This window comes from Giraffa tippelskirchi, chromosome 9 (assembly GCF_054371585.1).
Source record: "Giraffa tippelskirchi isolate mGirTip1 chromosome 9, T2T-mGirTip1v1.2.pri, whole genome shotgun sequence".
Lineage (NCBI taxonomy): Eukaryota > Metazoa > Chordata > Mammalia > Artiodactyla > Giraffidae > Giraffa > Giraffa tippelskirchi.
This window is the reverse complement of record NC_137283.1, coordinates 41,461,496-41,488,007: the sequence shown is the minus strand read 5'-3', so window position 1 is coordinate 41,488,007 and position 26,512 is coordinate 41,461,496. Positions and strand designations below refer to the sequence as shown.

At 51.2% G+C, this 26,512-nt stretch overlaps 3 protein-coding genes and 2 long non-coding RNA genes across 22 annotated transcripts in view; 3 read left to right on the top strand and 2 right to left on the bottom strand.

The window, feature by feature from the left end:
• FLNB (filamin B) overlaps window positions 1-13,457 on the top strand; it is a 138,908-nt gene extending 125,451 nt beyond the window's left edge. For all 14 annotated transcript variants that reach the window (XM_081524754.1, XM_081524753.1, XM_081524752.1 and 11 more), the window contains 5 exons: window positions 1,804-1,936; window positions 5,077-5,253; window positions 9,513-9,731; window positions 10,855-11,058; window positions 11,902-13,457. In XM_081524754.1, the coding sequence (XP_081380880.1) occupies window positions 1,804-1,936; window positions 5,077-5,253; window positions 9,513-9,731; window positions 10,855-11,058; window positions 11,902-12,089 (921 nt within the window). In that variant the 3' untranslated portion in view covers window positions 12,090-13,457. The remainder of the gene's footprint in view (window positions 1-1,803; window positions 1,937-5,076; window positions 5,254-9,512; window positions 9,732-10,854; window positions 11,059-11,901) is intronic.
• Window positions 5,611-9,715, bottom strand: LOC145519864 (uncharacterized). The gene is made up of 2 exons (XR_014063978.1): window positions 6,903-9,715; window positions 5,611-5,984 (listed from the first exon to the last, which is right to left on the bottom strand). It is a non-coding gene; the product is annotated as an uncharacterized LOC145519864 (long non-coding RNA).
• A 4,538-nt stretch (window positions 13,458-17,995) lies between the features above and the next one.
• LOC145519863 (uncharacterized) lies at window positions 17,996-19,071 on the bottom strand. Its single transcript, XR_014063977.1, has 2 exons — window positions 18,607-19,071; window positions 17,996-18,357 (listed from the first exon to the last, which is right to left on the bottom strand). It is a non-coding gene; the product is annotated as an uncharacterized LOC145519863 (long non-coding RNA).
• Window positions 19,072-19,093: 22 nt separating this feature from the next.
• LOC145519854 (protein SPMIP1) lies at window positions 19,094-23,833 on the top strand. 3 transcript variants are annotated; one of them, XR_014063967.1, is made up of 3 exons: window positions 19,143-19,679; window positions 22,072-22,476; window positions 22,800-23,833. XR_014063967.1 is itself a non-coding variant. In XM_081524746.1 (2 exons), exons 1-2 carry the CDS (start codon window positions 19,157-19,159, stop codon window positions 22,188-22,190), a joined length of 642 nt encoding a protein of 213 aa, XP_081380872.1. In that variant the 5' UTR covers window positions 19,094-19,156; the 3' UTR covers window positions 22,191-22,799. The 3 variants fall into 3 exon arrangements, 2 of the variants coding, with proteins under 2 accessions (XP_081380872.1, XP_081380873.1); XM_081524746.1 differs by lacking the exon at window positions 22,800-23,833 and having other exon boundaries at window positions 19,094-19,679; window positions 22,072-22,799; XM_081524747.1 differs by lacking the exons at window positions 22,072-22,476; window positions 22,800-23,833 and adding an exon at window positions 20,902-21,073 and having other exon boundaries at window positions 19,151-19,679.
• Window positions 23,834-24,838: 1,005 nt separating this feature from the next.
• Window positions 24,839-26,512, top strand: part of ABHD6 (abhydrolase domain containing 6, acylglycerol lipase) — a 93,422-nt gene continuing 91,748 nt past the window's right edge. Inside the window, exon 1 of one of the 3 annotated variants that reach the window (XM_081524740.1) lies at window positions 24,839-25,869. Coding sequence is in view for 1 of the 3 variants with exons in the window: in XM_081524731.1 (XP_081380857.1) it covers window positions 25,808-25,869 (62 nt within the window). In the remaining 2 variants the exon portion in view is untranslated. The remainder of the gene's footprint in view (window positions 25,870-26,512) is intronic. The other 2 variants (XM_081524731.1, XM_081524741.1) reach the window with 2 other exon arrangements.

The following is a 26,512-nucleotide window of genomic DNA, read 5'->3' as shown; positions in this document are numbered from 1 at the left end:
GGTGTGTCCATTAAGCTTTTGTAACCAGCTGCAAAAACATGAGGGACTTGTGTGTCAAGTTGGTCCCCTGTTCTCCCCTTGTTACTTGATGCCAAGGGATATGTAAAGTATTTTCTGGAGGTTTACTAGCAGGCTACACGGCAACATCTGGGGCTGGTTAGGAAAGACAGGCTTGTTTTTGTCTTGCGTTTGAGACTTTTTAGAAAATTGGAGTTGGCTGGCATTCTGTAGGGGAGGTGGTTGGATGGGGGTGGTCTGGTGATCAAAGACTCTGTAATTTTGGGTTCAGTCCTCCCTTGTCTGTAACCTCTAGGGCAGCTCGGTCTAGTAGAATGTTCTGCAACAGTGGGAATGTCCCATATCTCCAGGGGCAGCCGTGAGTCACTTGCAGCTCTTGGGCACTTGAAATGTGGCTAGTGTAACTGAGACTGAATCTTACAGTTGAATTGATTTCAGTTTATATATATATATATACACACACATGTATATTTCAGTTTATACATATATACATATATATATTTCACTTTATATATATATATATAAAACCACATGGGACTAGTGACTATTAAACTAGACAGCACTGCTTTAGCGCCTTGCCAAGATGTAATCCTTGGACCAGCAGCCTCAGCATCGCATGGGGACTTACTAGAAACCTGGAATCCCAGGCTCCGGCCCAGACCTACTGAATCAGAATCTGCATTTTCACAAGACCCTTGGGTGCCTCGGTGGCACATTGAGTGTGAGCCGTGCTGCTTGAGAGTTATCATCTGAGTCGCTGTCCAACCAAGTTTACGTCAAAACTGTTGCCTTGTAAAATTTTCCTCCTCAAGACTGGCCAATCTTGAAATACCTCAAGCATCTGAACTTCTAATCCCTTTTTCCCAGCAGAGGATACAGTTTCCAAGAGAAACCATGGAGAGTGAAACTCATCCAGTAAAGAGCAAAAGCTATGCTTCTCCCTTTTTTTTTTTGGAGGGGGGGACACTGAAAACTTCTAAGTGTGTGTTAATATATAAGGAGAAGCTGACATTTCTGTTTTAAAACTATCCGATGTATGGGCCAGGCCCTATGCTGAGTGCCTTGAACGCACAACTTCGTTTAATCCTTGCACCAGCTCTCTGAAGTAGATTTTGGTTATCATGCCCATTTTTACAGATGAGGAAACTATGGCTCAGAGAGGTTCAGCAGTAGTTACATACCTAGGAAATGGCAGCAACCCCAGGTCCTGCTGATTTTTAACCACTGTGCAGTAAGTACTGCTTGAAAGAAAAATCATGGGTAGCCCTTTACAGATTTATTAAAAGTTCTCTCCATCTCCACCCATGAGATTAAAAAAAGAAACTTTGTTCATGTTAGTGACTGCATGGTTGTATCAGCTGCTAGGTTACTCCTCAAACTGGGGTGGAGAATGGAAGGGTTTTTTTTGTTCTTCCTTTTTTTTGGTGGTTGCTGGGGGTGGACCTGGAAGATCCTGGGTTTTCTGGCCTGTACAGGTTTGTTTGGGATGCTGAAACTGTAATCCTGTTGACCGGGATGTCTCGAGTCTCCAAGCCCAGGAACCATGTCTGATCAAGATGGTTTAGATACAAGACTGTGCAGATGTTTATCTCTGCTTTCTTATATTTAATGCTGGAAATGTGGAATTACTCACCTGCTCTTTTGTTGCCAGATATTATATAATAAAGCATGTTCCAGGCCTATTTGCATGAGAACTGTCCCCCCAGGAATCCTGGGTCGGGGTGGTGTGTGCTGCTGAGCAAGAACGCCAAGGGCTGTAACGTGTCTCATGTGTTGACTTCTCAGGAATCGGGATTAAAAGTTAATCAGCCAGCCTCCTTTGCTATAAGGTTGAACGGGGCAAAAGGCAAGATCGATGCAAAGGTGCACAGCCCCTCTGGAGCCGTGGAGGAATGCCACGTATCTGAGCTGGAGCCAGGTAAGCGCCTGCGCCCCCACCCAGGAATGTTTCTGCAAGTGATTCCCCTGACGGAGGAGGAGCCGTCGGCCTCTCTGGGGCCTTCGGATTCCCTTTGCTATTGCCAGACGCTGTTTACAAATGAGGGTATAAACATTTGCCAGGGACAGGCTTTGAGATATAACACCCCTTCGATTTTTTTCTTTAAAACAAATATGTCTTTATATTCGGTTGTTTTTCAGATTCTTTCACATGACATTAATATCACAGATTTTTACTGTTGATCTTATGAAATGAATAAGTACACTTTGACCTCAGTTTACTCTGAAGGGAAGGTTGGTTGATGTAAATGGTAATCTGCAATATTCTCTGGTGGTCTAGGGGTTAGGGCTCTGTGCTCTCACTGCTGAGGACCTGGGTTCAATCCTTGGTTGGGGAACTATAACCCTGCAAGTTTTGCTGCCAAAAGAAAAAAAGAGAGAAAGAGATAGATAATCTGGGTCCTCAGTAGGACTTAGTAGCATGAGATTTTCTTGCTCACCACCCTGGTGTATGGAATTGTGTGATGTCAATCAGCTTTAACAAGACCATTTTGCAGTGAACATACATGAAATGTCATGAGTTGACAGGAAGGTAAGACTGAGGAAGACATGACTCCTCCTCAAGGAGGAGCACAGACTCTAGGGAGGACCTAGAGAGAGTGAGCCAGAAAAATGCAGTGCCCTGGTGAGGACCACTGCTGATCACCAACAGCACAGGAGATTTGAGAATCTAATGGTAAAGATGATCAGAGCAGGAGAGGAAAAGGTTTCTGCCTTGACGAGGTCGGGAGAACTTCTCAGAGGAGGTAACATTAAGTGTGGGCCCTGATGCATGAGGACAAGCCCTGTGATCACTGCCCTTATTGGGTGTTTGCTGTGTGCCCTGCTCTGTGCACCGTGAGGGTAGACAGTTGACACCTGGGTTAGCATTAGATATCTTCTGCCCACTGGGTGGGGAATAAAAAGGGCAGTGGGGAGCCTCAGAAGGAACAAGTGGGGTGGGGTGGGGGCCTGGATGCCCTGGTCAGATCATGGTTTAAGTCTGACCACAGTAGAAAGAATGCTTTGGTTCATCTGAAAGACTTGGTCATGAGCTGATGCTCCCAGAGTGGTCCATGTGAGAAAACAACATTAATCAACAGTGTTAGAAATGCAGAGGAAGGACTTGAGGCCAGAGTGCAATTGGCCATAAGGAATGAAAGTGAATTCAGGAAGGTTACATGTAGCTTGGCGACAGGGTAGAAAGACAATGATGCAGTTAGGAAAACTCAGGACAGCGGCCACGGGTGGACGAGGGTTAGTCAATGCCTTATTAGAGAGTTTAATATTTTATTTGTTGAAGAGTTTTCCAGTGTCTCCAAGATATCCAAGGGGGAATGTTTAATAGATTTCTAAGCATTAGGATTTAGCCACCAAATGAGAGATGGTGTCCTCAGCCCCAGGCAGTATTTGAAGCCCTAGGGGTGTCTGAGACCACTAGCCTGCCACAGTCAAGATGCTATTGGTGACAAATTACAGAACACTCATCTCAAACCAACTCACATAATAAAGGCAGTCTATTGGAGAAGGAAATGGCAACCCACTCCAGTGTTCTTGCCTGGAGAATCCCAGGGACGGGGGAGCCCGGTGGGCTGCTGTCTGTGGGGTCGCACAGAGTTGGACACGACTGAAGCGACTTAGCAGCAGCAGCAGCATAAGAATGAAAGCAGTATTCAGTGTCAGGAAACGTTAAAACGTCAAAACGTCAGCAAAAATTTATATCTGTTTACATTCCAGCCCATGTGAGGAATTAATAATTTGTAAAATGTATTCAGGTTTTTTGGTTTTATTTGTTAATGAAGAAATTATCCTTGGCATACTAGGTTCATAATTTACTCTTGAATCCCTGAAATAAATTGTTTGGTCTTTTTACCATCAAAAAAAAAATAAAGGCGGTCTATTACACACATTAAAGGGATCTGTTAAGGATCTAAGATGGGTTTCAGTGACAATTTAATTCAGCCATTCAGCTACTTTCTCCATGGCCCCAAACATCTCTGCTCTTTCTTCTGATCTGTGGGCCTCATTCTGCAATGGCCTTCCTCTTGGTGGCAAGATAGCTGCAGCAGCACACAACACTAATCAAGGGAAACATCCTTTCCTCAAGATTCTTTCTCAGAAGATGCTCCTTTTGCAGAAGTCTTCAGCAAACCTCCCTTCCTATCTCACTGACCACACATGCTCCTTCTTGAGTCACTTCCTGTGGCTAAACGCTATGTGCTAATTTACTTAGGCTTGGGGGAAAAGGGATTTCTTCCCTCACTCTTCCCCATTAGCTCGACCCAATCAAGGATCAGGCCTGGGTGTGGGATCAATTTCCCTTGAAACACACTGGCTTTCTGAGAGGAGGAGTGGGTCCCAGCTGGGGACTGGTGGGGAACAGTGCAGTGCTGAAGGATATAGGGGTGGCAGTTCCATGTGGGGAGAGTCCAGAAGAGAATAGAAGAGGGTTTGGGTGGAACTTTGAGCAACAGAAGTTCTAAAGAGGGTGGAGGGTATGAGGAGCCAGGGGGTGGCCGAGAGACGGACTGGAGGAGAACAGACTCTGCCTCCCAGCTGAGAGCCCTTCAGGAAAGAAGGGGGCTGTTGAGGGGTGCATGATGGGAGGATATTTCAGGTGCCCATTTTAGCTAACAGATCCTCTTGCCATATGCTGTGACCCAAGCGCAGAGTGAGAAACCTGACTGTTGCCCTGTGGGGCAGCTGCTAGCTTGGAGCTGACTTAAGGAGCATTAATGTCCGATGGAACCATTTCTTCCCCCCCTTCAAGTGGCCAAGCGGAGAAACTTTGCCAAAATTGAGCTTTCCACAAAAGAAGCGTTCCTCTGAGGCTGAGGCCACAGGGGATTAAACACTGCGTTGGAGACCTGGATGCATTTCCCGCAGGGCTGGCTAGGGACATGCAAATAGGCCCATCTGGTTTAGATCACCAACACTGGGTGCCAGGCTTGTTGTGGAACCGTGGTCTTATTAGTAACCTCAGGTGGGCCCTCTCGGGTTGGCCTCCTGTCCCTTGTCCCCACCCATCACAGTTGTGTCCACGGGCCCCATTTTACCCTGTTTCTTTGCTCATTCTTCCAGATAAGTATGCTGTTCGCTTCATCCCCCACGAGAATGGGGTCCACACGATCGACGTCAAGTTCAACGGGAGCCACGTGGTTGGAAGTCCCTTCAAAGTGCGCGTCGGGGAGCCTGGACAAGCGGGGAACCCTGCCCTGGTGTCAGCCTACGGCGCAGGGCTCGAGGGGGGCTCCACAGGTAACACGCTGCCTCTACTTCTCATCTGCAATGAGCTGACCCCAGGGAAAAGCAGATGGAGCTCTGCAAGCCCCGGGAAGCCAGCTGCCCACTCTCCCCAGGGAACCTGCAGTCAGCTGTCTTCATTTGCCAGGTCCTTTTAGGATCAGGACACTGATAGGCAATTCAACACAGCATCTTTCGTTTTGAGGATGCGCAAAGTTTGTGATGCACGTAATGGGCCTCCAGGAGGTCCCCTACCTGCCAGCTCCCTTAGTGGTCCCTGGGTTCCTAGAAACATATCGAATCAGCAGTAAGACCTGTTTCAGCCAGGCTCCTTCTTATTCTGATCCTAACAGAGGAGGGGAAAATCCCAAAACAGTCAAATTCATCTTTAATCCTTGACACAAATAGGACGTGTTAGCTTGTAAAAAATATGGGCAGGGAGGAAATAGGTAAAGTTCCATCTTGCTTCTCTCCCCTTCCTCCCTCTGGGTCCAGGAGGAAGGATGGCTAACACATCATGGGAGGACCTTCAGATTGTCTCTCTGTTGGTCTTCAGTCTTGGTCACTTGGTTGCTTAGCTAGTCGGTTCATTAAAGAAGCAGGCATGGAGTTTTGCTTTTATTAAATAGCTATGGTCTTAGTGCTGTTTGTGTTGTAGAACAACTTGCTGTTGTCACCTGACATCCTAAGGAACTTTCCATGTCAAGGCCTACACCACCTCGTGATGGCTGCAGTTAGTGTCCATGCTGTGAACACAGAGGTGGGCGTCAGCCATGTCCAATGCGTCACTGTTACGCAAGGTGCCAGGGTGGGTTTCTCTGCAGGCGTGGATCTGCTGGGGCACGGCTGGTGTCTGGGTGTTACTTTGGGCTCTCTACGAAGGCAGCCCAGTTTCTTGAGTCCCTTGGGTGTGCACATTCTGCTCTTAGTGTTCCTCGGTTGGGTGAGTGAGACAGAGGGGACCTCCCTCACCCATGGGCGAGGGGATAAGCAGCTGTGGTTGCCTGGCAATCAGCCCTGAGGAGCAAGCATCCTAAGGGCCCAAGGGACCTGCCCGAGTGCAGGAGTGACTGACCAGCTGGCTAGCCACACCAAGACTCTGGGCCAAAACAGTGGCCTCAGCAGTACTTCCCACGGGGTCTGTGTGAGGACTCCGCATCTCCCCAGGACCATCCAGTCTGGCTCCAGCTCTGGGCCAGCAGCTTGCCCTTTGTAAGAGGGCACAGGGCTGCTTTGGCCTGGGCCATGTCCACTTTACAGACGAGCAGCGTGGGGCTTAGAAATGTTGAGTTGCTCCCAACACTACTTAGCTTGGAGGGGCAGAGCTGGAATCTGTCCAGGTTCACAGCCTCAAGGCCTGTTCCCTTACCCTCTTAGTTCTGCTGCTTTCCTAAGTGGCTGACTCGCCCCGAGGCAGCAGCTATACCCCTGGCCCGCTTTGTAGGGTGTCCTACACCAGGGCCCCTGTTTTCCCAGCTGCCTTGAAAGGTCCCCAGGCAGCAGCAGTTGCAGGCATTTGGCCCCTGTTGAGCCATCCACCCTTGAAGCCCAGGCGGGGTCCTCCTGGCACTTGGAGCCCCAGCAGGCCTCAGTCCAGGCCCCACAAGCGGCCACTGTGGTCTCCTGCGTTGCCAGCAGCCACCTCATCCCCTGCTGGATCGTACCTGCAGTGCTGGGGCCTCTGGTGCTTCCTCTTGGCTGTTGGCACACAGGCCTTCTCAGGAGCTCGGGTTTCAGATTGTGCTTTGCAGGCACTGGATGCTGCTGAGGGAGGGAGCTGGTTTTCCAAGGAGACTCCCAGCCGGGAGCACGAGGTACAGAGCACATCTGTTTCAAGCCCTGTGTAAATATTGCTCTTGTCAAGGGGAAGGCGTCTTGTTTTTCTAGCCCTCCCGCTCCCAGGCCTTTTCCCAAATCGCCATCCGTGGCTTACACAGCTGCAGTGTGTATGGAATGAAAAGGTGTCTGTGTACGGCTGCCGGAGGGCCCGCATCCTGACCCTCGGCACAAAGCGGGCTTCCCTGTGTTTTTATGGGTGGGTTTGCTGTATCTCTTGGCTCGAGCTTTGAATGGTCCATTCTGCAGGTTTTGAAGCATGGGAATGTGGAGAATTTGGGATGGGACTCTGCTGCAGAGGGGCTGAGAAGGCCAGCAATTACACCAGGGAGTTCCAGGCTTCTCTGCTTGGAAGAGCCATTTTCTTGATGAAGTGCTCCAGGAACCCCACTCTGCACGAGGTGTACGAACACAGCCTTGGCCCAGCACCCTTCACCCACCTTCAGGATGTAGTAGGGCTGCATCACACTCACAGGGACTCATCTGTACACACGTGAGGGTGCGAGGGGACACTAGAGAAAGCCTGAGAGCAGCAACAAAGACCCAGTGCAGCCAAAAAATGAATTAATTAAAAAAAAACAATAATTTTGGACTTCATAAACAAACAGAAAAAGCAAATATTACACTAGAAAAATAACACGTAACAGGGCCATGCCCGCAGATGTCCTAGGTTCTGGTTCTAGCTGGAGGCAGTGGTGAGAGGGAACTCCTGTGTGTGGATTTTCTTTCTCCCATCCACTCTTGGGTTAGTGCGCTAGCTCTGGGTTAGACAGACCTTCTGTTTAAACCCCAGTTCAGTCAGTCCCCAGCTGTGTGACTTGGGATGAGTGGTCTGACCTCTCTGAGCCTCCACTTTCATCCTAGTAAAATGGGAATAGCAAGGGACCCCACCTGATAGGTTGCTCTTGTCCTGTAATTTCTTATTTCTCTTTTTGCACCTCATCTTCCTTTCTGGGCCCTCACAATCATGATGAACTGATGCTTCTCAGGGATGGAGCAAGAACAAGGCCAGGTCTTTTCATCTTCACTTTAAAAGTATCTTTTTTCCTTAGTGTTATTTGCAGCTACTTCCTGGAAATCCTTACCTTTGTTTGCACAGCCTCTTCCCTCTACCTGCAAGGCCTTGCTTCACCAGCGGCTGTTGTGAGGGCTTCTGAAGGGCACATTTGAGATAGTTGGGGGGAACAGGATGGGAGGGGGAGGGTTGCTGGGACAGGAGCCTCAGGAGCTTCCAGAAACAGCTGGGTTGTGTTTGGGGTTGCGTGATAGCAGTTCCTTTGTTTTATTGATAACCAGAACAATAATTCTTTCTCTGGCCTCAGAGCTATAATTAAACCAAAATAGTTCCCAGCTGGGGTGGGGTCCAGGGCTCTGGGAAGGGCACAGCCCTGCATGGGAATGCTATGCCAAGGGTGCCCCATAGAGGGCGCTGCAGTGAGTGTCTGGGCCCTCGTCCTGCTTCGAACTGCAAAAGGGACTGGGGGCTTTTGCAGGGCCTTGGGCTCAGGCAGGAATGCCACTGTGATCGTTGGCCGGCACTCTCTCTTGGCCCAGCTTTCCTTCTATCACAAGGCAGGATGTCTGTGCAGGGGGCCCTCGTATACCAGGCAGGTAGGAAGTAGAGTGTCCTGGAGCTGGGTTAGGGCATCTGAGGCAGCCAGGAGACAGGCGGGGGCTCTGGAGCCACACAGACGTGCTCCGACACCAGCTCTGCCACTTCTCCTGTAGCTCCACTTGGCATGTGGTTGAACTTCCCTGAGCCTCAGTGTTGTTTGCTAAAGAGGAATCACTGGGCGTGTAAAGCACTGGGCACAGGATCAGGAGTCAGAGTGGTGTGAGTGGTAATTAGCAGAGCTGCTGTCTGGTCGCCTTCTTGTGGCTGGTGTTTATGGCACAGTGCAGGGGCCGGCAGATCCTGGAAAGACGGCTGGCCCGCCTACAGGATGGTGTCTGGGGTGAGGAGCCTGAGGAGGAAGGAGGCAGCTCTGGACTGCCTGGGCTTCTTCAAGTCTGCCCAGAGGAGAAAGAAAAGGTCAGAGGGGCCTACGCTTGCCCCAGCCCTGGAGGCAGAGCTGGCCTCCGGGGGCTGAAGCAGCACTTTGGGCAGACAATGAGGACTCGGGCTTCTCGCCCTCAGCCACGGCTCGTGCCCAGAGGAGAGCAGGCGGCGGGTGCTTGTGGGCAGAATGTCTGCCACACTCCTTCCTGGACCTTAGAAAGGGGTCACCATCCCCCAGGGCCTGAAGTTCTCTGTGCCAGGAACTCAGAGCTAGTACAGGTGGGTTCCCACACCACCAAGGTGACCCCTCTGTGAGGGGACCTCTGTGTGCCCCGCCACGGCTTCAGGGCCCCCAGAACACTTCCCAGAGCCCACCACCACCACCACCAATCCCTCCAAACTGTTCATGTGCTCTTTATTCCCGCTTCCTTTCTCCCAGGCATCCAGTCAGAATTTTTCATCAATACCACCCGAGCAGGGCCAGGGACATTATCCGTCACCATCGAAGGGCCGTCCAAGGTTAAAATGGATTGCCAGGAAACGCCTGAAGGGTACAAGGTCATGTACACCCCCATGGCTCCTGGAAACTACCTGATTGGCGTCAAATATGGCGGGCCCAACCACATCGTGGGCAGCCCATTCAAGGCCAAGGTGACAGGTAACGACCAAACGACTTTGAAGTCAATCTTCCCCTTGATAGCAGGGGAGGTGATCTTGTTACAGAATTGGCAGAGCTAACCGCTAGTAGAAACTGGATGATTTTAGATACGTTGAATCTGCCTTGAATCTTGGAGTAAAGAAGTAATAGGACATGTCAGCGGGGACTGCATGTTCAAAACTTGCAGAATAAGCAGGCAGAGCAGGGGTGTAGAAGTTGAGAAAGCATGTTAGGTCTCTAACAGAAGAGGAAGAGTGCTTACATATTTGAAATCATATGTATTTGTTTAGATCAGGGCCTGAAAAATCCCCTCGTTTCTAACCTTCACTTTTAAAAGAATCAAAAGGTTTTTTTTAATAAATTTATAAAAACATGCCTTCTTCAGAACACTGAAAAAAGTACCAAACAGTAAAAACCACCTCACAGCCCACCACCCAAGGTAACCACCATAAATATTGTGGTGAATTCCTTCAACATGTCTCTTCCTGCTTGGTTCACGGTCATGTAAGTAGTATAGGTTCATTGCAGAAAATTGCATTAAAAATAAATTAACTTAAAATGTTAGGGAATTCCCTGACAGTCTAGTGTTTAAGACTCCGTACTCCCACTGCAGGGGAGCTTGGGTTCACTCTCTAGTCAGGAAACTATAAGATTCCACATGCCATGGGGCATTGCCAAAAACAAAACAGAGGAAAGAATCATTTTATAATATGTAGAGGGAATCATTTTTGATATTTTGTCAGTGTTCTCCCACACTTCTACACAGCTTAGAAATATTTTATGTAAATGGAAGATGTCCATTCCATAGGATGGCACGTGGTTATATGGGAGGGATTTCCACACCAAGGATTTCCATCAAATCAACCAGGGCCAGACTTCCTAATATTCCCAGAAAGCCAGATCTTAAGCTTTGTGGGGCAGGACCCTAGAACTCCATAGGAGACAGGGGGCAGGTTGAGATGCGTAAGCTGTGGCATTTAGATCCAGGTGTTGGGGGTGTGAGGGAGAGGTGTGGTGGCTTTTGGATCCAGATGTTGGGGAGTTGGGGCTCTCCTGGGATTTCTGCTCTGGGCACTTGCCTTGTCTGACCAGTCACACCCGTTTCCTCCCTCCCGTATCCCAGGCCAGCGTCTGGTCAGCCCCGGCTCGGCCAACGAGACCTCCTCCATCCTGGTGGAGTCGGTGACCAGGTCCTCGACAGAGACCTGCTACAGCGCCATCCCCAAGGCATCCTCGGATGCCAGCAAGGTGACCTCCAAGGGCGCAGGGCTCTCGAAGGCCTTCCTGGGCCAGAAGAGCTCCTTCCTGGTGGACTGCAGCAAAGCCGGTAGGCAGCCTGTCCCTACGCGAGGAAGGAAGGATGTGGGGGCCACCCTCTGCATCATATGATCATTATCTTATCCTGCGCTAAGTATTTTTAAATGATTTGCCTCTTGATTTTTTTCAAATGACCTCAAGGTACATAGGAAAGGTTTCATTATCCCTGTTACACTGAATCAGTAACCTGGCCTCTCCTCTGCCACTAATTGCTTTAACTGCAGTCTGAACTTGGGTATTTACTTGGGTGTCAAAGTGATTTAGTTGCCTAGGTCCTGGCACCTGGCACATCTGGCTGGAAACCTGGCTCCACCACTTACTTATCTCTCTCTACCTCCCTCCCCTCCTTCCCAGCGCTTATCAGCCATGTGCCCTTGGGACAGTTACTAAATGTCTTTCTGAAAGTCAGTTTACTCTTCTCTAAAATGGGCATAATAATATTCCTGAAGGTTCCCAAGAGAATAAGTGAGGTTAGATAGCGCTTACATAGCCTTTTTACTGTGTGCTAAGGGCTTCACCTGTAACAGTTCCTCTAAACCTCACCAGTAGCCCAGGGGGTAGGTGTAGTGTCACCTCTGTTTACACATGGGGGAGCTAAGGCAGAGAGAGGTGAGGTTCCACGTCCAAGGTCACCCACCTAGGAAGCAGCAGGGCAGGGATTTGAACTCATATGAGTCCTCTGCTCTCCCACCTCTCACTGGCCCCAAGCATCATCCGAGAAGTGTAGGCAGTAACCGTAGGCAGTAACCGCTACCGTTCGTTTGGCGCCCATCTCCCCTCCCCTTCCTCTGCCTTCTTGGGTGCATCCTCGTGACGTCACCACCTTTCTCTGCCCCCCCACCCCCACCCCCAGGTTCCAACATGCTGCTGATTGGGGTCCACGGGCCCACCACCCCCTGCGAAGAAGTCTCCATGAAGCACGTGGGCAACCAGCAGTACAATGTGACCTACGTCGTCAAGGAGCGGGGGGATTACGTTCTGGCCGTGAAGTGGGGAGAGGAGCACATCCCTGGCAGCCCGTTCCACGTCACTGTGCCTTAAAACGCTTCCCGTCGGGTCCCGGGAGCCGCGCTGGCGGCCGCCTCTGTTGCTTGTCTGTTAACTCATTTTATACAAAGTCCTCTGGCCTGTTTGTGGGTCTGAAAACCCCATCCTCAAAACATTGCCTCTTTTTTTTTTTTCCTTTTAGTACAGAAAGACGTCCTAAACTTGATTCTTTAGGGACGTGTTGGGGAGTAAGGAAGTGAAAATTGATTCAATAGACCTGGCCAATCAGACCTCTTGTGGCACAGATCACCCCCTCCAGACACAACCGGAACAGACCAGGCTCGTATTTTTAAGAAATGAAATTAGCTAGTCAGTTTACAAAACAAGGCTGGGAGGAGGGACAGGGAAAAAGAGTAGACCTAGTTTATGCTGTCATTTAGAGAAGGAGATGACCGTATCATGTGAGAAAAGGGTACTAGGTGGACACCTTTGTTTTAACACTACTACCGCCACCCCCCTCCACCGCCCCGAGGGCAGAGTCCAAGGTGCTGGACTGGCCAGAATGGCTTCCTGGTGCCTCTGCCCTCATCCTGCTGCTGGCTTCCCTGCAGGGTCATTGCGTGTGACCATCTCGACAGCCAGGTCTTTGCTTTTGTTTTCAAAGTCCATTTCAGTCACTGGGTCTGAGTAGTGAGCAGCCCCCCACTTGCCAAAGATTCCCCCCCTTTTTTTAAACCAACACGAGTCCCTGTTTTTAGCCCATGCTCCAGCCATCAGTCTGTTGAGTTTCCAGCACGTCGGGAGAGACCGTGTATGGGTCTGAGGGTTAGTGGAGGCCTCCTGCGCCACAAAACACTCCACACCCACCCCCAGTTGGCCCCAGCCTAGCCTTTTTCTGGAAAATAATTATAGAAGGAAACCCCTGCCGACCTTTGGCCTGACAGTCAAGGAATGACAGGGGAGGGAGGACCATAGCTCATTGGTGGTCCTTCACCATTTGCAGAAACAAAGAAAGCATATTCGGCCCTGAGGACGTGCCACCCAAGGCTGTTTGGAAAGCAAGGGGCAGCTGCAAAATTCCGAAAATGGGGTATAAGGCATTTTGCATGCCTTCTTGCACACCTGCTTTGGAATAAAAATGAAAATGTCCTTTCAGACTGGCTGCCGAGCCCTCAGGAGGTGGGCGCTGTCATCTCGATTGGGTTCGTGGGTGGCACAGGGCAAGGTGGGTGAACCCTCCCTGAGGTGCAGCAGCTGGGGGTGCATGTTGGCAAAGCCTACCTGTTAGAAACTGGAACTGCCTGAAGCCTGATGTGGAAGGACCACAGGCCTCGTGAACTGGGACGTGGAAGTGAAACTGGAACCAAATGCCGACTGTAAATTGTATCTTATAACTTATTAAATACGACGTTTGCTCCGTAAGCTCCCCGATGTTCTTGGATGGTGTCCTTGCCTAAAGTGGTTTGAGGCTCTGACCCACCCTGCCAAACCCTGGCTGAAAGGATGCAGATTGAGCCACTTGTCTCAACAGGGAACTTCCTTTCTTTTCGCTGGGGGATGTTCTACTTCTCCGCAGGCCCCGGGGGGGGGGGGGGGGGGGAGTTTATCAAGGTGAGGCGCCCTGGCACCAACACAGCCTCCCAGGGAAGTTTGCTGTGGTTTGCCCTGGTTGAGAGTCCCAGATACGAAACCCACTGAAGGGAAGGCTGTGGTTTTATAAGAGAGAGAGAGAAAGCCTTTTTCCTGATGAGCTATGAAACCCTCGCTGTAGGGAATGTATTCAGGTAAGAAGTGGTGTCACCTATCACTCCTTGGGACAACAGGGTTTGGAGTTGGTGGTGAGTCTTCCCTCCCTCTGTTTCTCCTTGCTGCTCGGGAAGCTTCTCCTTGCCATGTGCTTACGACACCCTTAGCCCCTGCCTCCTGCGCTGCAGCAGTGCTGTGATGTGAATTTATGCCGAGGACGCTAACTCGGGTGCTGCGGTGACATGTTTGGCATCTCGAGGCTCACTGGGGGCGGATTCTGGCCCCTGCCTTTTGTCCCCAGAGTGGGAGCTCTACCTCCCTGCTTATCCTGCTGTGGGAGCAGAGGCACAGCAGGAACCCAGAGTCCCTCCCTCCCGCCCCCCCCCCGCCCCCCCCCCCCGGGCACCAGCAAGTGCCATGATGACAGGAAGTCCATTCTGGACCCCCAGCCCTGCACTGGGGGTGAGGGGTGGAGAGAAAGGCTTCTTTTGGTGTGTTCCTTCCCGACGCCCAGCTGGTGATCAGGACAGTGATGCGTGTGTACCTCTGAAAGGTGAGAGGAGGACTGGAGGGGTGGAGGGTCTTTCTGCCCATTGTTCTGGAGAGAGCAGCCTTGTCTGTGGGCCTGTGCCATGAACGTCTGTTCCTGGGCTCCAGGACATCTGTGGGCTTTGCGGAATGCAGGCTGTCTCCAGTGGGTCTGGAGAGGCCACGGTAGGCTGCCTTTGCCCAAAGAGGAGACCAGGATCCCACCCTATTGAAGCCTGGCTGGTTTCTGGGGAGGCAGCATTTGTAAATTAATAGCTGGACTTTAGCATCAAGTAACCTAGGGATTACGTCCTGGCTCGGCCACTCACTGGCAGTGTGGCTTGGGGAAGCTGCTTCACCTCTCCGAGTGTGCCCCTCCTCCCTGCCCCAGGAGAGGCTGTGAGGGTCAGCTGAGAGCCCTCTGGGAGCTGTGAGTCTTGGCCACTGCTCTCTGTGATCAAACCCTGCCAGAGGTGATGGGCCTCCTCTACAGGCTACTTGTTAGTACAGAGGTGCTGCTCCTGGTGTTCCCCCTGGCAATTACATGAAGGACGTCTCAGGATGAAACCTGTGTATTTCTCAACTGGTCAGTGGCTAGTACCACAGGGCAGCTGTTATCTGCACCTGGACGTGCTGCTATGGGAACCAGCTGTTGTTTGTACAAACACCTTGAAAACTTTGAAACCTGACCCTTTACCAACTGGGTGCCAGGCCCTTTCTGACTTTCACTGGTTGACTCTGCCCCTTTCCTACCAAGCGCTGGCTGGACCATTGCTCTCTGGTGACCAGTGGAAGTTAGGTGCACAGCAGCTTCCGGCTGCCATGCAGAGACCCCCAGCTCAGAACAGGTCCGTCCCCCTCGACGCCCAGACGCCCTCCTGTTCCTCACCCAGTTTCCCTCTGTGACTCAGGGCAGCATTGCAACCAGGGAGGAAGCCTTTTATTAACATGGGCCCTTGTCCACATATCTGGTCTTGAGACTTCAAACGGGCCTTGAAAGCCACATTTTGATGAGTTTGGTGTAAAATGAGTTGGGCACACAGGGATTTAATTTTCCTTGAAAACTGCACAGCCTTAGAAATTAGCAGAGTAAAGATTAATGGCGAAATGGGTGCTCAATCCTTGTCAACCCCCAAGTTTGTATTTTAAAATGGGCAATATTATTAATTCAAGTGCCCTTAGGCTTTAGCGCTTGACCGAAAGGATGGACTCTCTCCAAGTCTCCATTAACTCGTGGGAAGATGGGGCTTTGTAACCAACTAATTTCACCTAATGAAAACTCTCCCAGAAACGCAGCTTGTTTGGCTAATTTTTTTCTGCTCCTCACAATAGCAAATCATAACTCCAAGAGGGAGTGAAAATGTCAAATCACTCAAGGCAAGGCTGAGTCCCATTTTTTCCCTCTGCTTTGTCCTCGGGGTGCTGCCCAAACACTTGGTGGGAGGAATCCTTCTAGACAAAGAGATCCTTTCTGCTTTGTGATAAGGCTTTTGTCTGGGTCCCTGAGCCCACAGGGGACCAGCTCATGTGCAAGGAATTTAGGGTGGCCCACTCTACACCCCTTCTTTCTCCCTCATGAGTTCTCCCAAGCAGGCCTGCAGGAGGTGGGGAATTTACGAGCCTGACTTTGTGGCTCGCATCCAAGGGCGTTCGGTATGTTGGGCCTGCTTATCTCCCCAGGACAAAGCTCGAAGATGAAAGAATCTGCAAGCCTTTTATTGCCCACATTGCTCCCTCTGCCTTGACCATGACCGCTGCCTTCCCAAGCACCAGACACCTCTCCCTGTCAGCGTGGACATTCTTAGGGCAAAGCTGATGCTGGGCGCCAGTGGGGTGATATCAGAGAAGGAAGCCTTGGCAGAGGCACCAAGCCCCAGAAATGCCTGCTTCAGGCCCCGCTAGTAGCAGCAAAGGAAACTCATGTGTGAGAAACACTCAGAAAGCAGCAGGTCAGAAAGTCTGGATTCCAGTCTCAGTTCACACACCTCAGGCAGTTACCTGCTCTTGTGCCTCAGTGCCTTTATCCATAAAATGGGACGATAATGGGGAAATCCACTCTAAGACGAATCTTCAGAAAGATCTCACAACACATCCATCTCCCAACTGACCTGGGCAAGCCCTGAGCTGCTGGGAGAGGGGCTGCATGAGTTTTGAGGAGACTCAGCTGCCCGAGGTGAAGTGGAAGGGGTACCTCACAGGGGGAAGCACGGTTTGTGGAGAAACCGTTTAGCATGGGGGCTATTAGCAAAGGCCGGCAGATCCAAATCTGTGACCTCCGGCCGATGGCATACACTCACAGAAAACAGCACCTCCCTGATTTTCTCCGGTGACATGGGGTAATGGGACCTACTCCGTAGAGTGTTCTCAGGATTAACCAACAAGATGCTGTAAAGAATATCACTGACAAGGTTCACAAAATTATTATTACTCGCTCAGTGCCTAAGGTGATTCTTCTGCTCTGAGAGCTTAATTCCAGGAGAAGCTACTTTAAAGAGTCCTAGGAGAGGCCCTTGGACAAAATTACAGGCTGAGGATTAGGGTTGGGTCATTGTGGGGGTGGACAACGTGGGTCCCTGGGGGCCCGGGGGCCTGGTCAGAAGGCAGGTGGAGACTCAGGTGCACCTGTGACCCTGCTCACATAGACCAGAGGCCGGCCTGGAGGCTGCCCGCACACCTTCTCAGGGGTGGGTGGTGGCTTTTATTTATTTTTTGATATTTATTTGGTTTCACAGGGTCTTAGTTGCAGCATGTGGGATCTAGTTCCCTGACCAGGGGTAGAACCTGAGCCCTCTGCACTGGGAGCATAGAGTCTTAGCCACCGGACCACCAGGGAAGTCCCTGTTGGTGGCTTACAAATGAGTTTCAAAATCTAGAGTAAGAAAAACAGAAGTAACAATGCTAAGCACTGTTAGGATCATCTGCAGTTTTTTACAGGGGAGTGTGCCCGGACTCAGAAAGGATAGTGATGATCGAGGCTGTGTTAAAACTCTGGAAGTCTAAACTAAAACTTGGGGTCCTGAAGCTGTTCCAAGGGGCCTCACTCAGGCTGGACACCTTAACATGGGAACAGAATCTGAAGGTGGGTTGCCCTGTGGGTGGCTGGCTGTCCTTGGGCCCACGGAAAGGCAGCACTTTAGGGGTGCCTCTCTGCACCCTCCCACAGCCCTCCCATGGAGGGGTAAGCCTGTCCACTGGGTGAGAGGGCAGCTGCCTGGGCTGTTGTCACCTCGGTGACCACCAGGGGCGGTCTTAGACACACAAACTGTGGCACTGTGGGGAGCCCTGGTGGTGGGGACAGCACAGGGTCTCCGAAGCTCCAAGGCAGAAGGATATCCGCCTCCATCCTCTGGTGCTCTGAGCACCTGGGCTAACCAGTCTGTGGGTGGGGGTGGTCTGGGCCATGGATGCTTTCTTGAGTTCTCCACCCCACCACCGTTTGACCCCAGGGTCTTGGCACCCCCCAGCCCCCTAACTGTAGACTTTACTCCCTCCATCCTTACTTAACCTGCCTCATGGCAGGAGAGTTGTCATGAACTGGTGTTCATGGTTCAGTTCTCAATAAAGGACACCTCCTCCAGGAAGACTACCCAGACCATCCCCCTAATTCCCTGCCTGCCCTTCTATCCATCTGGTTATGTATCTGTCTCCCCTGGACAGAGAAACACTGAGGGCAGGAAGCCTGTGGGTTCTGTCCCTTCTCATCTCCTTTATTACCTGGCTGGGTGCCTGGCACAGGGTCAAGAGAAAGTGAATGTTTGTTGAATGAATAAACGAGAGCACACCCAGCAGAGCGGAAAGGCGAGAGGCCCCAGGGCACTGTGGGTAACCGCCTTCTCTCTGGTACTCACCCCGGAGGGTCCTGGTCAAGGAGGCAGAATGTGAGGATCCGGGAGGCTGACTTCACGGTCCTGCTGGTGGATCCTCCGCCCCACCCTGCCTGTGCCTCTCTCATAATACGTGTCACATGGGAGGGTCTGTAACGGAGCTCTGGGTTTTGGAGTCAATCCCAGTGCAACCATTTAACAGTGCTGAGCATCACTTTTCTCACCTGGAAAAATGGCATAAGAGAGCCTATGAGGAAGTCACTGAGTAGGGTCACTTAGTGAAGCCCCCAGCCCAGGGCCTGGCGCATATGGGCAGTGTGCCCAGGGCACAGTATTTCTCCAGGCCTCCCTTTGCCCACCCGAAGAGGAGGCTATGAGAGCCCCAGTAATCAAGCAGGTGGTTTAAGGCACATGGACCTCAGCCTAGCAGCTGGCACCTAGCAGGTGCTTGCTAATCATAAGCTGACATTTACCAAGGGCTTCCTCTGTGCCAGGCGCTGTTTGTCCCCAGCTGGTTACACACTGTCCTAATGTCATTGTCTGAACATTTAAGTTCCTACCATCACCTCGCTGCACAGATGAGGCCGTGTAGCTGTCAGGTGGCAGAGCTGTATGAGGGGTTGGCTCCCAGCCACATTGTCCAGAGTTTCCTGGAGTGGAGACTGGACCTCTCTTTTAGACTCCCTTGGGTGCCTGGCACGCAGTTAGGGGTACACTTGGGTTTGCCAGATGGAATAGAAGCTGTGAAACCCTATGTGCCACTGGGGATCCTCTGGGTATGAAGGGCAAAGGCGCCAGCCCTGGTTCCTTTAGGGGAGAACGTGGCCCCCTGCCAGGCAGCCTGGGTGGGTGTGGCCTTCAGTCCTGTCTGTCCCACTGCCAGCAGCCCAGCCCCTCCTTGCCAGCAGGGCCTTGGCAACTCAGCCCTCATTGGCTGCACGTATCCCTGGAGATGAGGCACCAGCGGTGCAAACACAGGATACAGAATGTTTCCTCCCTCCCTGGCCCCTCCCCCACACTGCCATGAAGGATCTGTTCACCTCCCAGAAGCAAGCCTGCTGGCAGGAGCACATCCGCAAGGAGACCGCCGCTCGGGTGGCCTGGAACCTCACCTATGGCCACAGGCACCTGAAGGAGGAAGCCTTGCCCAGGAAGCAGCCTCAGAAAGCCCCCTTCCAGTTAGCTTCGGGAGCGGGGCCATCGCAGGCCACCAGCTCCCCTGACAGCAAGGAGGTACCTGCTGGACGGCCAGAGACCAGGGGGCTCCAGGATCAGCTGTCCAGGGGAGTGGGTGTCCAGGACCCTGCACGCAAGGTAGACAGAGGCTGGCAGGCCCAAAGAGCAATGCAGGGGCCTGCAGATCAGACCAAACCCGTGGGCTCAGGGATGAGGCAGGTCCCCCCCAGCACCCTGCAGCTGCTCTTCCAAGGCATCTCCCACGACGGTGAAGGCCGGGCCTCGTACCTCCGGGAGCGGTATCGGCAGAAACCGGAGGAGAAGTTTCTGTATCCGATAGTGTCATCCTGGGAGTACAGCTGGCACATGGGTAAGGGCCACCACCCTCTTGCCATTCCAGGCCTTGGCAGGTGGGCCCAGCCTTGCCCCTCGTCACATTCCTCTGGCTCACTATGCTATGAGCAGGGCTCCAGATTTCTCACACTCTGGTCTTTCTTCTGCCCTCCCTCTGCTGGCTAACTTTCAGATGTCACCTCCTCTGAGAAGTCTTCCAGGAGTCCTCCAGGCAGATGAGCCCATCTTTGTGCGCTCATAGCTTTCTGAGTTTGCACAAGCACCATCACCATTCCTTGAGTATCCCTCTAGCCTGGTGAGGCCTTGAGGTTCCAGGGCTTCTTAGTTAAGTCATTAATGCCCTCCCAGCTCCCAGGTTGGAGCTGACACTCAGGGACTGTGGGCGAAATGAATATGAACTAGGGAATGAAGCTTTGATTTGGAATCAAGAAGTGTGAGTTGAAATCCTGGCTTCACGACTTTCATGTTGTGTGAGCTCAAGCAAGAACCTTAACTTCTCTGGGCCTCAGTTTCCACATCCAAAAAATGGGGACAAACAAGTACTTCCCTTCCTTTGTCACAGAGTTTTGGGAGAAATCTGGTGGCTGAACACCTTTAGCAGGAGTAAGCCTCAGAAAGCTGCATGAGGTGGGAGGGACACACGTTCCTTCTGCATGTACTCCTGGTAGAATCTTGCTCAGAACAGCCAGTAGAGGGAGATGTGGAGCCATTGAATCCCAGCTCTGCCCCTAAATGAGTCAGTGAACCAAGAGGCATAGAGCTATGCAGGTTGATATTATCAGACTGGGTTTGAATTCTGGTTCATTCATTCAACAGATGTTTATTGAGCACCTCATATATGCTCCTTTTTTTGTCCTGGAGTGTCTGTCAGAGAGCAAGACAGTCATGGCCCCTCACAGAGGGCTGGTGACAGATATATGAAGTGGAGTCAGGCAGTGGTCCATGCTACAGAACTGTGCTTTTCAACCTTTATTGTCACCTGGGGATCTTCTTAAAATGTGGGTTGTGATCTTTCAATGAATCTCAGAGATGTGGTGAGATTCTGCATTTCTAACCAGCTCCCTGATGACACTGATGTCGGTTCGGTCCATGGGTCACAACTGAGGCTTTAAGAAGCGGTAAATCAGGAGACAGAGATAGAGGCTGAGGGGCTGCTCTGGTAGTACACAAGGAGGTCAGCGAAGGCCTGCTGGAATGGCATGTTTGAGTAGAGTGCCAGGTCGAATCTCCTCCATCAGATTCTTCTGAGAAGGGCCTGACTTCCTCTGTCTACAGAGAGAGATGGGCATCACACAGGGCTTCCGCGTTCCTCCTCTCCTGCTGGGCCCACGGGTCCATGCCCATTGCCTCTGAAGCCACTGCCAGGAACAAGGTTGCAGATGGAACAGATTAAAATACAAACTGCCCACTTGCATTTGTGTTTCAGATAAGCAATAACCTTTTAGTGTAAGTATGCCCCAAGTATGGCATGGGACATACGTATCCTGAAAAAAGTACCCGTGAAATTCAGATGTAATTGGACACCCTGCATTTTATCCAGCAACCCAAGCACTGGGGTCAGAGGAGCTGATTCGGAATGACCCCCTGGGTATAAGGGCAGTACGGGTTCAGGACAAAGTTTAGTTTTCCCTCATAGTGTTCTGTTGAAGCCACAGTTGCTCCCAGAATCTCTGGAACATTCTGTAAGCTGTGTCTGGCCTCATGCCCCTAAGCCAACCGGTTTATAGGCCAGAAGGGGAACAGATGGACAGACCTTCTGCTGACCACTTCTCCCCTCCCCAGCAGTTACAGACAGGAGCTGCATCTTCCCAGGGGGTGTAAACAGCCATGGAACAGAGGGGTTGAAGGCACCGTCTGGGCCCCAGCTGGGTCAGCCCCAAGTGACTTTTACACATAGAAAGGACTCGTCTAGTGGCTAGCACATAGTAAATGCTAAAGAAGTGGTATTATTTTTATTATTAATTCAACAGGCAGGATTTGCAGCCAGTGGGCCTTCGGGGAGCTAGTTCAGCCTTGGGCAAGACCTTGGAGGCGTTTGCCGTGGAGCACTGGAGTGGGAGGGGAGTCGCTGGACAAGGGGAGAAATGTGATGAGGGGGAAGTGAGCTTGGGGTAGGGAGGCTGTTAAAATAGTTAACAACTAGAGAACCCTAGGTGCCACCCATCAGGGCAGATCTTGGCCATGGGGCCAAAGCAGGGTGTTGAGGTTCCCGTGTTTTGCCAGGCATACCATTTAGTTAGTAGATTCTAAGAAGGAAGGGGAGGGGGGCCTTAGATAGGGGTCAGGGGCTACTAACTGCATGGGAGCATTTCACTGTCCAGCACCCAGAGCCACCGTGGCTGTGTGCTGTGCTGGGCTGGCAGGAGGTGTGGTGGCCCCAGCTCTACCAGGCCCTTGTTGCATTCCAGGGGAAGCCATGAAGGACACCAGGCCTCCAACTTATGCCAGGTTCCAGCCCATCACAAAGAGCTTTTACAACAAAAGTAACATCTTCCATGTCGCAAGGCGAACAGACCAGCTGATGTGAATGAGCTGGGGGTTCAGAAGCTGCTCCATCCCTTCCCCATCACGGTCCATTGGACCCTGCAGAGCAGAGACGCTGCCAGCCCCACCCACCCCCTCTCTGTTCTGTCCAGCCCTGCCTCCTCTGCCGAGCAGGGGAGGGGCACAGGTCTACCCTAAGGTGGGATTCAGGGGGCCCCACCTGCTGCGACCTGTCTGCCCTCAGAGACCCTAGCTATTTGCAGAGTTCCCCGCCCCCGCTATCACCATTGCCAGCCAAGCCACTCCTGGGAAGGAAAACAGTGGAACCTGTAAGTGTTTCAGCAGCAGACCTGGGGTAGGGGAGGGGGCTCTTTAAGTTCTTACGGTGCTAAGTGGAGCGGGGTGTGGGGAGGCACCTCCCTGTCCTTACTCGACATTCTGTTGAAGGGACCCGGAGCAGAAGTGCTCAGTCCCAGTGGAGCCCACAGTTTAGGGAGGAAGTCGTTTCCATGTTTACTTTCTGCACACACCGCCCTCCCCACACCCCACCCCGAGAACCTGCAAGGCTCAGGGTTGCCTCACTGCTATGACAAACAGCCCTGAATCTCAGTTGCTCAAACTTATTGACAAAATAAAGATATATTTCTTACAGCACAGTGCAATCCGAGGCTCAGCGGGTCACCCACCACAAGGTGATCTGGGGAGCCAGGCTTCCCCCACCTATCTGGTGGCTCTGCCATCTCCGAGGGCCTCAGAGTCCTCGCCTGAATACCCTATATCCAACTGGGGGATGAGGGAAGACAGACTGAAGGACAGGAGAGAACACTCCCACTCTTAACTACCCTGGCCTGGAGCTGACAAAACAAATCAGTGAAAACAAATCACATGACTTGTCGAGAAGGCTGGGAGTGGTGTGTTACCAGGAGAAGAGGAGAAAGGGTCCCCAAACATGTAGCCCATCTCTGCCAGAGCCCACTGGGCCCTGTGGCTGCTCTGGGGGTGTGTTTGAGTTCTGCTACTGCTGAGTATGGAGTCCACGGGTAGACTGGTACTTGTTTCTCGGGAGTATTTGGACCTGCACCCTCTTCACGCGAAGTTCCTGGAAAGACCACTAGGTGGTGCTGTTGGACCACAAGGGTAGTTAACCACGGTTGGCCCCTGGAAACCTGTTTTCTCTGCTTGCTTTCTGCCATCCATTTGTTGTGTGGCCTTGGACTGCAGTTTTCACACTTGTAAAAACACCAGGGGTTGGGCTTCCTAGGTGGCACAGTGGTAAAGAATCCACCTGTCAAGCAGGAGATGCGGGTTCGATCCTTGAGTCGGGAAGATCCCCTGAAGAAGGAAATGGCAACCCACTCCGGTATTCCTGCCTGGGAAATCTGATGGATGAAGGAGCCTGGCAGGTTGCAGAACCTGAGGTGGCAAAGAGTCGGACACGACTTGGTGACTTAACAACAGCAACAATGTGGAGTTAGACTAGACTAGAGAAAACACGAATTTTGGGGGCATACTTACTTGATTGGACTTCTGACTCCACCAAGGTCACATTATGACCTCTGTGGGTTCTTAGGGTACTTCTGCCTTCATGAATCTCTTCCATTAAACACTTTTAAAAATTATATTTTACAACACTTGTACAAATACATTTATATTAATATTAAATGCAAAAAAAAGTTTGTCTTCAACCTAAATTTTGAATTTGTTTTCCTTCTCATTCTGAAACAAATTAAAACATTCCTGTGGCTTCTAAACGTATTGTGGCCCTCGGCCCTGTGCCTACTTTGTCTCGTGGGGGAGGCACTACCTCCATTACTCACCAGCTGTGTGACAATGGGCAAGTTGTTTAACTTCTCTGGGCCTGAGTTTCCTCCTCTATAAATAGAGATGACAACAGAACCCATATTTTTAGTGCTGTTATTTCTCAATAGCACTAATAGTATTTCTTAAAAACAGCCTGGCACAGAGTAAGCTTTGGCAAGATGGCAAGTGCTGCTGCCATTATTATCCTTAAAGACACTTTTAGGGACTCGCCTGATGGTCCAGTGGCTAAGACTGCGCTCCCAATGCAGGGGGCCTGGCTTCCATCCTTGGTCAGGGAACTAGATCCCACAAGCCGCAACTAAAGAGACTGAGTGCGGCAAGGAAGATCAAAGATCGCAGATGCCACAGCTAAGACCTGGTGCAGCCAAATACATATTTTAAAAATTCTGCCCCCCTCCCCACCCGAATAGTGACGTTTTCAGCTCTAACTTTGATGAAATTATTAAAATATCTCAAACAAGCAAGAACCGTAAACAGGACGGAAAAATAACATGAAACTTCCAGGGTATTTGATGGGGAAGTAAAAGAGGTTCCTAGAGGAAAAAGGCTCAGCAGAAGAATTTTTTGCAAGTGGCATCACCAACTCGATGGACACGGGTTTGGGTGGACTCCGGGAGCTGGTGATGGACAGGGAGGCCTGGCGTGCTGCGGTTCATGGGGTCGCGAAGAGTCGGACACGACTGAGCGACTGAACTGAACTGAACACATATTTTCTCCTGTCTTCAGGGAACTCAGATGAGGTAGGAACCTGGGCTTGTAACAATCAGCAGAAACCGTGGCCGCCTGGAGCACATGCGCCAGGCTGGTAAGGGGGTGCATGCTTGCGAACGTACGTGCGTGCGTGGGCCGGCGTGGTGCGTGCGTGCGCCTGAGAGCGACTAGAGTGCGCTTCTCAGTGAAGGAAGGTTGGCATGGAGTTTGGAAGTGTTTGAAAGGCTTAGACTTAAAAAGTGAGGGACTTTGTTCTCGCAGGTTAGACGGGCAAAGAGGGAAGGGCACTTTTGGCAGAGGGAACGGCGTTACAAAGACCTGAGGCCTTAAGGTGGGGGAGCACGTTTGAGGAACCGTAATGAGGTTTACCTTTAGCTGGGTTTTAAGCTTTTAATAATTCTGTCTCTGATGCCGTCCTATTTTATTTGGCCATGCCGCGAGGTTCCCCAGCCAGGGATTGAACCTGCTCCCTGGGGAGTGCGGGTGTTGGGCCCTAACCACTGGCCCTCCAGGGAATCCCTGCCTTTCTGTTTTACATCCCTCACATGTTCTTTGAGAAACTACACTGCCCTGGAAGGCCCTGCTAGCTTTCTGTTTAATCGCCAGTTAGTACCAGCAAACATTATTCCCTAACTTTGTAAATTAGATATTTCTATCTGGGAGAGTTTCTAAAAGAAAATTTGTAACAATTTTCCTACCCGGTGTCTACTGCCTTTTGCTCAGAATAGTCTTTTTTAAAGGAGAACTCTGTAAAGACTATTGCATTTTACTCCAGGATGGTACTGTAGTACCCCCTGAGTTTAACTAACCAACAACAATGTATTAAGCAGTGACTAAGAAGACATACCCCTGCCCTTATAGAAGTAGTAGGTTGGGGACGGAGAACAGACATTGGACGGGTGATTACACATGTGATGAGGTACAGGAAGGGAACACACAGGGCACCACGGGGAGATGTACCTGCAGATCCCAAAATAGATTGGGGAGAGTTGGCCAGAGAAGACCTCCCTGAATGAACAAGGTTTAAGCCGAGTTTCGAGGAATGAGAAGCTTATTAAGTGAAGGGGGAGAAGAGCAATGCAGGAGGAAGGAAACAGCATGTGAAAGGTCCCAGAGGCTGGCGAGAGCATGAACAAGAAGCTAAGTGGTGTGACTACAGAGTGTACACGGTTGAAAGTGGAGTTGGAAAGGTAAGTGAAAGCCAAGAACTATTTTGTGAGAGCTTTGTGGGCCATGGTGAAGACTTGGTAACTGATACAGGTGTGACCTCTCTCACCCACACACCCCCCTGCCCTTGTACTTTTTCTCCTTCTGGGAGGGAAGAGAGAGAGGTGTGACCTCCAGTTTGTCATTCTTTTTTCCCCTGGTTTTGCATCTGCCCTTTACACTTGCCTTGTGCGACCCGAGGCAGAGATGGGAGCCAGGGTGGCTGAACTGGAGAAGCTCCCTTCTGCATCCCCCTCCCTGCCCCCTCCAACCCACAGGAACAGGGTGAAGGGCGCTGGAGAGCATGTTTGTTTGAGGCAAGAAAGGAGTGTTGATGAGGATGAGAAGATAGCAAGGACTGGAAGTAGGGACATCCCCATTTCTCAAGACTCGCTTGCTGTGGTGAGTGAAAAAGAAATGGGAACTTGGCCTGATTCCTGTATGGCAGAAATTCATTCTAAATAACTGAGAGCCTTAAATAACTGGGTACGTATATCCAAAGGCTTGACTGCCTTACCCTTTAACGAAACAAGTCTTATCAATAAAAATACCCCCTTCATTTGTTGAGGGCTTTTGAGGTGGTCCGGCACATAGTGTTTTAAGTGCATTATCTTATTTAAACTTCCT

What these genes read in the sequence shown, in the direction of transcription:
- LOC145519854 (XM_081524747.1), top strand. Translation starts at nt 19,157, where the DNA reads ATGAAGGATCTGTTCACCTCCCAGAAGCAAGCCTGCTGGCAGGAGCAC. An exon ending in GGAGTACAGCTGGCACATGG is followed by an intron (nt 19,680 to 20,901) that starts GTAAGGGCCACC and finishes CTCCTCCATCAG; the next exon opens with ATTCTTCTGAGAAGGGCCTG.